Source organism: Colias croceus, chromosome 6, assembly GCF_905220415.1.
Source record: "Colias croceus chromosome 6, ilColCroc2.1".
NCBI lineage: Eukaryota > Metazoa > Arthropoda > Insecta > Lepidoptera > Pieridae > Colias > Colias croceus.
This window is the reverse complement of record NC_059542.1, coordinates 1,404,796-1,417,997: the sequence shown is the minus strand read 5'-3', so window position 1 is coordinate 1,417,997 and position 13,202 is coordinate 1,404,796. Positions and strand designations below refer to the sequence as shown.

The 13,202-nt window shown below is 34.8% G+C and overlaps 1 protein-coding gene across 1 annotated transcript; it reads left to right on the top strand.

Moving 5' to 3' along the window:
* Positions 1–472: 472 nt before the first annotated feature.
* Positions 473–7,744, top strand: LOC123692322. The gene is made up of 10 exons (XM_045637059.1): positions 473–612; positions 806–1,020; positions 1,231–1,380; positions 2,075–2,163; positions 2,246–3,340; positions 3,609–3,898; positions 4,479–4,616; positions 6,139–6,226; positions 6,373–6,465; positions 6,864–7,744. The coding sequence occupies exons 1-10, from the start codon at positions 478–480 to the stop codon at positions 6,968–6,970; spliced, it is 2,400 nt and encodes a 799-aa protein (XP_045493015.1). The 5' UTR covers positions 473–477; the 3' UTR covers positions 6,971–7,744.
* Positions 7,745–13,202: the final 5,458 nt, after the last annotated feature.

Genomic DNA, 13,202 nt, shown 5'->3' with positions numbered 1-13,202 from the left:
ATGCGAATAGTTTTTTCTAAGATTTTTTAGTGATTTTTACAAGGTGTTTACAAGCAAAACATAGACCGTAACAAGGCACGTTGACATGCTGTGTTCACATGGTTCGCATATTCGTACTCGGAATGTGATTGAGCGGCATTTAAACCTTGTATAAATATTTTTTAAGCTATTGCATAGCTTCTATCGCGGGCCTTGAGCGCGGGGACCGAATCGAGAAATTCCGTAACGAAAAATCCTCACGCTCCCTACTCCGAAATCACGCTACACATTTTTTCTCTGGCAAACTGCTAACTATTTTAGTTTATTGATAGTGGCTGCACTGATTTGTTGTGCTAGATGTATTATAATGAAATGTCAATCATACTTTAAGATTGCGACTGAAGGACTTGTATCCATGGTTATGAATAAATTATTAAAAAAAAAAAAAAGTGCTAGATGTCTTTGTCTAATGTCAAAACAGCAGTCAAACAAACGAAAATGGATTCTAGCTCATCAGAGGAAGATAATTTTAAATCTTTTAGAAAAAATGATTGTGATAAACGAAATTTCAGTACTCAAATGAACATCTCAAATAGTAGAAGTAATATAATTCATAAGCTTTTTAATAGGGAGGTAAGTTAACATTTCAGTTTTTTCAAACAAACATTTGTTCGAGTTTTTGTTTTCATATTATTTAATTTTATTTAGAGTTTTTCTGTTAAAATAGCAGTGTTATCCTTTTATTTGTGTCGTGAATGTGCCAAATAACCTTATTGCTTAGAGTTTTACAAGTATAGAACAGGTTATTGTATTAAATTTATTTCAGATTTTTGGAAGTACATCTAGACAGCCAAATGAAAGAGGACGAAAGGTCTTCGATAAAATCCCACCTCGGCTGCGATTTTGCCTTATGGATATTGTTCCTATTCAGTATTTACGTCAACATATTTTCATGGGATTCTCACAGTGTGGGCAATTCCTTCTTAGTTTTACATTTAGTAGTAATCATCAAGCTTACTTTAGGGAAAGCTCTAAATTCACGTGAGTATTGAATTTTGTTTTTATAGAAAGAATACAGCATCTTAATCAACAGCTAAGTTTTTGTATTCATAATAAAAACCACAATTCATTCTACAAATTTACATTATCCATGACCTTTAAAAATATGTATAATGTAGGCGTTAGTGTTTCCTTTACTATCACTCTTCTAATCCTAGCTTATAAATATTATATATTATTATTATTCCACAGATTGCATTTCTTATCATGGATACCAGGTAATGTGGTGAAGCCAGTCCACAGTGTGCCGCTGTTTGGAGATGAGGGTGTGGACAGTAAGATCACAATATCTATGGCACAGTGGAAGCACAACCCTGGTGTTCTGGTTGTTTATGGCATTGCGTAAGTTATCTGTTAATTTAATTTGTGATCTTGTATTGTGTTTGATCACATTATTTGTACACTACATACTTAAGTGTTGAACATTACATTTTATTTGTGAATTAAACTATTAAAATTTTGATAGGAATTTTTTGTATTTTCCTGATTGCATAATAAAAATTTATCAATATATTAATTTTTCAAAAATAGAAATTTAAAATTAAGTCAATGTTATTTCAATTTGAGAGAAAAGTACTCGGACACTTACTGTTTGCACTGTTAAGATACTACATATTTTTTGTCAGCAACTTTTTATACACATACTCCATCAGAATATTTCATTGTTCATTTCTATTATGAATAAAAGCAATCAACTTGAACAACATGAATAAATGGTATTTTTACTACCAGTAGGTACACAAAGCCTAGTTGCGAAATTATTTATAATAATATAATGTAATAAAAGTTATTATTTTAAGCTTTTATAGTTCATTACAATAGTTATGCAATGTGACAAATTTGCTTCAAATACAAACATCCTCAAGATCAACATTTATATATTACCTTCTTGGTTCATTGCCAATTTTTTTTTGCAATACCTTGCATATCTTCCAAGCCACTTTAATTCTTTGCCTGCATTCAAAAATTCAATACAATGTAATCCTTTTTAATTTTAAAAGTTGAGTATTTTTTATGAACTTTAAAATATTTTTAGGGATTCATGTTCGGAGAGATCCTACCTCAGTGTTATTGGAGTACCTCGTTTAGGTTGTAGAAAATGTTCAGCTATTTCAAGAGAAGAAGGTAGTGTATTCATTTTCTTTACAAAAAAATTCCTTTTTTTTCAATTATTCGTATTTATGTAGTTCATGTTATTAATTCACAGATGATCTCAATTGGGGAAAGCGTTGTTTAGAACACAATTTCGCTATTCACACGAAATTCTTTTGCACATCAGACAGTAGCATGTATGAACCAGTTGTACAACTAGCATATTCAAATCAAATTATTATTTATACGGATTTTATACACATACTCGAAATAGATTTTGTTAAGCCAGATCAAGATAGAAATGATATTGAAGATAACAAATTCTTAATAGATAAGGAAGAAGTGAGCTCGGTAGATATGAATCCGAGTACACCAGCATCAGACTTCTCGGCTCCCTTCCAGTCGCCGAAATATCAGAATAATGTTGTTCAGAACATTCTAGCTGATTTCTCTGACTTGGAAGTGGACCCTAATCAAATTTCCCGTCCAGTACATATGCCTGATATGATGGGACAGGAATTGTGCATTCAGGCATCCTCGATTTCGCATAATTTAATGGAAGAATGGGAAGGCCCATCCCCATCTATTAGAACTCTTATAAGCCCACCTCTAAGGTCGCCAAGGAGACGACCGGCAGAAAGTATGTCTAGATTTAATGAATCACACAGAGTAATTGCAGAAAAAGCGTACGAATTTGTCGAAGAAGCCGAGACAAAGTGTGAAAAACTAAGCATGTTCAGAAAACGACGACTAGCCGATAAGAAATATGAATTCTCAGAAGATAATAATGAAAATATAATACCGTTTAGAGTTTTAAGAAGTAATAGGAAGTATTTTACCGGATCGACGAGTAAAAGCCCGCGAATGCCCAAATCTCCGTCAGTTGAAAGCGTTGTTTTAAGGGCTCATAATCAAATAAGTAGACCACCGTCACCGACCACAAGTTCGGATTTAAAAAATCCTGGGCTTTCGTCACTCGAATCGGATAGAAATAGTGAATCGGAATACAGGGTGATGGAAATGTTGGACGATGGCTCTCTAAAAACCGTGTCTGTACACGATAATACCTCCAAAACCCTATCGGATTGTCCTGTCAGTGCCCAAGATCCGTATTTAGTGCATTCGGAGAATTCGAAATGCAGTAAATTCTTCACAAGGTACTTTGTTGAAAGTGATGATGAAATAACGTCTATTATAACGGATTCTGAAGGTAAGTTATTTCTTTATCATATCCAGTTTTGCTTGTTTTCATTTAATTTTTAAGAAATGCTTATTATTTTGCTTATATGTATATAATATCAGCTATATAGAACAGCAATTGATATTTAAGTACAACGATTTCGAAATATAACGACATCTTAGTAGTTATACCTTAAAATATGATAACATTACCATAAAAACGTTGAAAAATATGACCCAAACACAATGAAAAATTGTGTTGCCTAAGTAAGAAAAGTTTCATATAAAATTCGTTTTAGATGACTGTATATCGGGTTATCACGTGGCTTTGCCCCTCGCCGGTAACGGTGCAGGCTACGCCCCACTCCAAGCGATCGGTTCAGGCGCTTGGGAGAGACTCAGAGCCAATTCCCCCCCTTCCCTACCCCCCCTCACTGTGAGAGCACAACAGAGATCATTGGACACTGAATTGCTATGTAACGAAGTGTGTGGCAGATTGTGCAAGATAAACGGCAAGAAATTCGTATACTGTTTCGACTGGGGTTGCCATGTGATTGATGTTTGCCAATCGAGTGGTTGCTTATCTGGGGTAAGTCGTATTTATAAAAATGCTGTGTTGCTATGCGATTTGAAAAAAACTATTGGTATATTTAAAACAATATTATGTAGACATTTTTTTTGTACATAAGTAACGTTTAATTTGCTCTGTTTTTTACTAAACTTGAATCAAATATATTTATATCACTGTGTTATAAATTAATGTAAGCGTAATGAGAGAAAAATGGCAAAAAGAGAAATATAATTTTTACCTTTCTCCTTTTTTAATCGCATAATATGTACGTACATATTATATTTCTCGACCTTCTTATAATAATAAAAAAAAAACTGTCATTTTATTAATATTTCTGCATCCCATTCCAAATACTATTAACTAAATTGTAGTTTTAACATTAATTCTAGTCAAATATATTCTAAAACTTCTATAAATCAAATTGCCATGTCGGATCACGGGTGGCTGAGTTGTTCAGGCGTCCACCCCGGATTGGCGTGAAAGGATGCGGGTTCGAGTCCTGCCTCGTGATCGAATTTTTTCTATTCTTTATAAATTTCTATTTATAAAGCATTTGAATGCCATAAAACCAAAAATATCAAATTCGATTCCCATACAGTTATGCGCAATGTGGCTATGGGCCAGCGATGAAAAAGAGCGCGAGGGGGGTGAGAGCGAGGTGGGGGAGGGGAGCTGCGAAGCGTGCAAGGACGTGGCGTGCGGGTGCGTACAGCACCGCCGGCAGTATGCGGCCGAGGTGAGATTATATGGAATTAGCTTGCCGCTTTATTTGATTCCTAATAAATTATATATGTACTTAAAGTTTCCTCGAAAATCAGTCTATGTATGCCGCTTTATTGAAAATATAATAAATTTTATACTCTGTTTCCTTGGAAATCAGTCTATCTAAGTATTTAAATAAAACGAATCAAAATACGTTGCGTAGTTTTTAAGATTGAAGCGTACATAGGAACGTATAGAAAGTGACAGCGACTTTGTTAATACTTTGAGTATCGGTCAATTAAGCAAAGCTGGCATGTTCACAGTACTCACACTTATGCAATTTCACTTACAGTATGTTCAAAAATAAATGCGACTCTAGTTTCATTTTAGAAAATATTCAAGTTTTAGACTGGCTTGCATATTCGCTCGTCTTTTAATTCTATTGAATATGCTTAGGATATGTCACAACTAAGCGCTCTAAAAGATTTTCCGCAAAATTTAATTACGGATCAACAACTTTACGAACACTTCCAAAGAACACATACCGCAATAAGACATTGGTATTCAATTTTAAGTAAGAACAACCGATATCGTTTGTAAATTAATGTAAATGGTGATAACTCTGATTATTAATTAATAATTTGATTTTTGAAAAAAAAAAATGCCGATTTTAGTCAAAATTTATATTTTTCTAACAAGATCCTTATCATCCAAATTTCCACCTTGGTGAGAAAAATTGACATTTCTAATGAAAATGAACAAAAAATTAAATGATTTTATTAAATACTGTAAAATAGTATATAATTCTTCCATTTACTGTATCACAAAATTCTTCATAGATTTTTAGATATTCGTACTACACCAATTACATCACCCTGTATTTATAAACAATTGCAAAATATGACACATACATAGGCCGGGAGATACTGACACAAAATTTCGCGTCATTTGTAACAGAATGGCGGTTCTACAGAGGTCTTATTACGCAATGACAAAAAGAAAAATGATGGTCAGAACGCTGGTACCGGCGGACTAGTCGCGTGGGCGTAAGTCACACTCGTCGGATAAGTAAGACCCCTCTAGACCGCCATCCTGTTACAAATGACCCGAAATTTTGTGTTAGTATCTCCCGGCCTAACATGTGCAATGTGTAAATGTGTTGACGTTCCAGCTCTTCTTAATATACTTATATTAACCAAGTATTAACAAAGTGAATAATGAATCAAATTCATTTGCTAATAAATTTGAATTGAATGTAGTAGGCCATCCACACGTCTGCCAAACAACGTGACAAACAACGAACACATAGGGACGGCGCTATACAGAGAAGCGAGAAGGAAATAAGTACATCTCTTTTCTTCGTATAGTGCTGTCCCTATGTGTTCGTTGTTTGTCACGTTGTTCGGCAGACATGTGGATGGCCTATAGAAATTTAATCATCTTTAAAAAATGAATAAAATGTGTATTACGTAGTACATTTTTTTTCCTTATTTTGCTATCAAATTGATTTGCAGCTTTTGTACTAACATCTCTTCATTAATGATTGAATATTTCAGTGTTTATTCGTTTGGGACCTTGTTAGTGGTGTGTACCGAACAGAAAGGGTTGCCATGACTGAAGATTCGAGCCAAGAGGGTTCCAGAGGTATCTTACTTTTATTTCTTTTTTGAGAAAAGTAAAATAAAAATCTAATACTCCTCCTAGCATTAAATGAGAACATTATTTTATGTTATTATAAATGATATTTCTTTCAAGTTATTGTTTCATGTAACATAATATATTTTTAACAGTGCCTGGGGCGGAGCGTGCTCGCGAGTTGGCGAAGAAACTTGGCGCAGTAAATATGCCGCCCCATGACAATAGGCTACTCACTACACTTACTGGTAAATATATAAATTTATTTCATTACTAGCTTACCGCCCGCGGCTTCGCCCGCTTTCTCTAAAACGATTTGAGATTTAAACTATCCTATCTCTCAAGTTGGATCGAACTGCACATGGTGTGCGAATTTTATTATAATCGGTTAAGTGGTTTAGGAGTCCATTGAGGACAAACATTGTGACACGAGATTTATATATATTAAGATTATAAAGTTTAAAAATATGTATTTTTCTTGCTAAGCTTGCTATTACCATCAAATAAATTTGACTCATAAGTCATAAGCAAGCTAAGTATTAAAAAATTAAAGATGAAAAAGCAATTTAACCTAGTATAATTTGAAGTCTTTGCAGATAATTCACATGAAAATTGTAAATTTCTTTAAAAATCTTTTTTTTTTCAGGAAAATCACTCAAAAGACTGACAGACGTAGACAACTGCGTAGAAATAACGAAAAACCACCCGGACAGCTCCGAGTCGGAATCTGAAGAAGACAGTGACTACAACTGATTGTATACTCTCTGTGCTATAGCCATCCTGCTCAGATGATATAGTGTGACAAGGACAAAATATAATCGCGATTTGTAGCACAACTATTTATTCAATAAAAGTGTATTAACTAATTATGAATAGGTATGTTATTGCGATTCTAAATTTGCATGTGTGAAAAAGGAGCCAGATATGTTTATATAGCTCCATATTTTACAGTGACAAAATTATGACGCATTTGCATGAGACGGCTCGATAGATTTATTTCGTCTGTCTTTCCAACGAGCACTCGCAAATGAAATTTAATGATAAAAAATATTTGACTCACTTCCCGTAAGCTGTATATCGACCGATTAATTTCATCGGTCGCTATCAGAATTATTATAAATAAATACATACAATATGTATTGCAATTACACATTGTATGTATGTATTGTATTTTCAAGCAAGCGGGCAATCCCTTCAAACATGCATCAACTTGAAAGTGTCATTGGTTACTACCCCGCTAGGATTATCCGTATGCTATACCTAACGAGTTAACGACCAATGAAAATGCGCCTTTAATGACATAATGTGCCAATTTTTCTTTCATAACAGTTCATTGAATAATAACTGATGACATACTATATTCACTTGTTATATATACTTTTTAGAATGACTAGTCAGTCTGTTTAGTTGTCAAGGGTTTAATATTTATGTGATATTTTTAAACTCTTGATAATTACGCATATTTCTTCGGTATTTAGTAGGTTGTGAATGTAGTGAGTTATATAATTACTTCTATCATTTTAAAATTGAAGCCTTGGAGCAAAAAACGAAAAGTTTCTGAGCTATCACCACCCGGACCTTCAACTCAAGTTGGAAATAGGTTTGCTAACCTACCCATCGATCTCACTGAAGATGAGAATAATGCGCCAATACCAGTGAGCAAGCCTCCCCCCATAATTCTCTATGGCATTGAGGATCTTAATGAGCTCACAAAACTTATAAGTACAGCTGTAAGTCGATCTGAGTTTAACTACAGAATAGTAAACAAAAACATCATTAGAGTAATGATGAATACTATAGAAAGCTACAAGAAAGTTATTTCGGTTATACGAGAAAACGGTTTAATCGGCCATACATTTACACCTAAAGATTCCAAATGTTACCGTTTTATCATTAAAAATCTTCACCACAGCACACCGCACGAAGCTATTCGAGAAGCAGTTGAAGGTTCCAACAACAAAATTGTAGGTGAAATTATTAATGCTCGCTATGGTCCAGAGAAATTACCAACGTCTACTTTCTTTGTGTGTGTTGAACAAAGTATAAATAATCGCGAAATCAAGAATATTCAATATATCTACAACCAAAAAGTTAAGATAGAAGATCCACGTAAATCTAATTCCATTGTGCAATGCCAGAGATGCCAACAATATGGACACTCCAAAAACAATTGTATGCGTCCGTACAGATGCGTCAAATGTGGTGAAGGACACAAAACCTCAGAATGTATGAAGAAAGACAGATCAACACCGGCTAAGTGCGCTTTATGTTCTTGTAATCACCCGGCCAACTACAAAGGATGTGAAGTATATAAAGAGATTTTAGCACGCCGTAATAAACCTCGCACTACAAGGACAAACCATAACAATATTACAGCTCCGCCCACTGCTAGCCCCAATATTGTGCCAACCCCAAACGAAATGCATCAGAGAACTTATGCCTCAGTTGTTTCTGGAGAAAGATATAATAGTAATCAAGAGCTAAGGCAGGACACCCAGGAACAAAACAACAAGTTAGAACATATCCTAATAAAACAAAGTGAAAAGCTAGATATTCTCATTCAACAAATAGGCTCCTTGGTGAGTCTTATCTCTACCCTCATTTCAAAAATTAAAAAATGACTTCTCTTGCTATAGCTGCCTGGAACATAAACGGCATTACTCCCAACACAAATGAACTAGAAATATTTCTTAAAGAAAACAGGATTGACGTCTGTCTTATCTCTGAGTCACATACAACAGAAAGAAGTCAAATATGCATACCTGGTTTTTGTGTTTATTTTACTTCTCATCCCGATGGCGTTGCACATGGTGGTTCTGCAGTTGTCGTAAAAAATAGTGTAAAACATTGTCTATTGGAACCTTTTCCTGCAAAACACCTGCAAGCTACAACTGTAAGAGTAGAAGACCGTCTCGGTGCTATTAATATCTCTGCTGTCTACTGTCCGCCTAAACATAGAATTAGTGATGATATGTTCACCTCGTATTTTCGCACTCTTGGTAAAAGGTTTATATCAGGAGGAGACTGGAACGCGAAACACACACATTGGGGCTCTCGGCTTACGTTAACCAGGGGACGCGAACTTAAGAAATCTGTGGACATTAATCATCTAACAACATTGTCAACAGGAGAACCCACGTACTGGCCCACGGACAATAACAAAATTCCGGATCTTCTCGACTTCTTCATCATAAAAAATATCTGTCCAAAATACACTCAAATCGAATCCAGTCTTGACGGATCTTCAGACCACACTCCAATTATATTAAGACTTAGTATAGGTATTATAAATTGCATTCCAAATAACGACACGCTTTACAATCATAAAACAAATTGGGTGAACTTCAGACAATACCTTGAAGAAAATATCACACTAAAACTTCAAATGAAGTCGGCAGATGAAGTAGATAATGCTTGTCTTTATATTACAAACCTCATTCAAGTGGCTGCATGGATAAGTACTCCTGAACTAAAACACAAAGCATATAATACTCCTACTCCTATTGAAATTCGTGAAAAAATTGCTGAGAAGAGACGACTTCGGAGAGTCTGGCAGATATCTAGAAACAGAACAGATAAAAGTCGCTTAAATCGTGCTATTAAGGACCTTAAAAATCTTCTCAAAGAAGCCAGAGATAATTCTCTAAAAAGTAATCTCGAAAGGATGTCTCCTGAAGCTTATGGAGTCCACTCGCTCTGGAAAGCAACTAAAAATATTCCACAACCACAGAATTGTTCTCCACCCATTAGATCAAACGACTCATGGGCGCGCACTGATCAAGAGAAAGCTGATGTCTTCGCAAGCCACCTAGCTAACATCTTTAAACCAAATGAACCTAATACACCCGAGGATTCCGAAATAGACACCATCCTTAAGCAAGATGTTCAACTTTGTCCACCCCTGCGCCTAACAACGCCACGTGAGCTATCCAGACTTATCTCTATAATGGACTCCAAAAAAGCTCCAGGCTTCGACTTGATTAACGCTAAGATCCTAAAAGAACTCCCACGAAAAGCAATCGTCTTCCTCACTATTCTCATAAATAGCTCTCTTCAAATATCGTACGTTCCTGCTCTTTGGAAAATATCGCAAATTGTAATGGTTCCCAAACCTGGGAAACCAGCTAATGAAGCACAATCTTATCGTCCTATCAGCCTTACTCCGATCTTATCCAAGCTATGGGAACGAGTAGTTCTGCATAGATTGAAAACAGATCTACAGCAAGTTCAGTTGATTCCAGACCATCAATACGGATTCCGAGACCAGCACTCCACGGTAGAACAGGTTCATCGCGTTTACCAAATTATTAGGGAATGTCTTGAAAATAAGGAATACTGTTCGGCCGCCTTCCTCGATGTCCAGCAAGCTTTTGATCGAGTGTGGCACAGGGGTCTACTTTGCAAGATCAAACTGTTTTTACCTCACTCCTATTACTTACTTCTTGAATCTTACCTCAGCGAAAGGATGTTCCAGGTTAAGGTTCATGATGCCAGATCATCTCTCTTCGCTTGCTTAGCTGGTGTCCCTCAAGGATCTGTACTAGGCCCGGTCTTATATAATATTTTCACTAGCGACCTTCCCCAACACCCAGGGGTATCTATAGCAACATTTGCCGATGACGCCGCATTTCTAGTATGCAATCCAGATCGAGAGAAAGCTAGCTATATTCTTCAAAATCAGCTAAATAAAACCCAAGATTGGCTAGATAAGTGGCGCATAAGAGCAAGTGCGCCTAAATCACATCACATCACATTTGCACTTAGACATGGTCTCTGCCCGCCTGTCCATTTGGGCCAAGAAACTCTACCACAGTCTAATTGCGTGAAGTACCTTGGCTTCTACTTGGATCGTAGGCTCACCTGGAAAGATCATATAAAGAAAAAGAAGACAGAAGTTAACTTCCGCTTCAAAAACTTACTTTGGCTCTTAGGTAGACAATCCACACTTTCTCTAAGCAATAAACTTAGAGTGTACTGCGCAGTAATAAAACCTATTTGGACATATGGTATTCAACTCTGGGCCTCCGCTAGCGAATCCAACCTAATGTGCATGCAAAGGGTGCAAAACAAAATCTTAAGAGTGCTCACAGCAGCTCCATGGTTCACTCGCAACTCTGAAATTCATGAGTACTTAGAAATGCCTACAATTAAGGAAGAAGCTACTAAATACCTCAAGAAGCATAAGCAAAGACTTGTAATGCATCCAAATCCACTCTCCCAGCAATTGCTTAAACTAAAACCCAGGAAACGTCTGAAAAGAGCTAATGTTGATGTTGAGCTACATTAGAAAGGGGAATTAGGGCACTGGTTCTAGTTCTCAAATCGCCAAATTATTCTGTCCAAATATCTGCTCATAGTCCGTTGACTGATCGCAGATGTCAATTAATTAAAAAAAAAAAAAAAAAAAATCATTTTAAAATAAAAAAAATGAAAAAAAAATAATGTGTGCGTGTACTAGTGTACACACTACACACGTAAGAAGTGTAACTTCTTTATGACCTTATTTTAAAAAAATAATTTACTATATGCAACTTTACAGAAATACGTCGGAATCACGCATGGTAGAGATAAGAAAAAGATGGCGCGTATCGGAAAAATGTCACGCGTAACGAAAAAATGTTACACTAAATTTTTTTTTACCAGTAATTTTTATAAACAACGAAATGTTTAAAGTATCGGTGTCAAAATTTTATATAGACGACATTACAATGTTATTTATTATATAGTGTTACTGCCATGTTAGAAAGCACTGCTTGTGTCTTATAGATAAGGTTTACAACATATGGTAGCTACACATTGTGTCACGTTTTATGAAATTCATATTCATAAAGTCGATATTACTTAACTGTTATGGTTCAATCGTAAAATTTTCAGGGCATATTAAATGTTCTGAATTTTTTTAGGTGTTCTCAAAGCATACTTATAAATTTTACTGATTATTTTATATATGTACGCTCAAAGACAAAACGCAAAAAAATATATTACAACCGTTGTGGCTACAGTAAATGGGTCCAATGCGAAATTTTTGTGCCTCTAATGAAAACGCTCACAACGCGTTACCGTGTCAGAATGCGTTCTGTGCATTACATATTAACACAACACATTGTGAACTATTTTTTCGTTAATTGATTGTTTTCGATCTTTGATCGTAACATAAAATAATATTAACTATACCTCTTTAAAATAATGTGTAATTACCATAAAGTAAAACGGATGCACAATAAATTAAGCTGTTCTTAAACATATCTGAGTGTTTAGTATAAGATTGTAAACCATGTCCTTGCACTATACATCTGAGGGGGAAATAAATAAATTATCAATACAGTATGTTCTATGTATGTTTCGCATAGGAAAAAATGGTTGTGTGTTTTGATACTGGTTATCTGTGTTAAATAGTTGATTTATTGCTTTCAATACAGCAATAGTTTCTGGTCTTTGTATATAGATTATTTTTAAGTTCTCGACGATCATCTATTATAATGCATAATCTACAAATCAAATGTGTGATATCTATTGTATAATGTTCATAAAGATTTAATTTAAGTATGATATGATGGATGCATGTGTTTCAACAGTTTTATGTAGTCATTGTAGTTTGTTTTAATAATGTATTTTGAAGATTAATTCTAAGTTCATTCCCTTTTAAGTAGTTACATACTCAAAGTTGATTTGTAAAATTGGCGTCAGAAAAATAAGTATTAACACTAAACATGGAATTAAAAACTGATTTAATTTAATTCCTGAAAAATAATTTGATTCATGAAATGATTTTATGTCCTAATTATTAATTTAAAAAATAACTCAAATATTCACTATGGATTTAAAATGATATTGCATTTATGTTGAATTAATTTATATTGTAAGTCACTATGGAGTTAACTGGACTTGCCATTGAATTGTATAAATAGTAGTTATTATATCAATAAAAAAGGAAACATTACAGAATTGTTTTATTTGATATCCTGATTGTGAAAACTTAGATGTA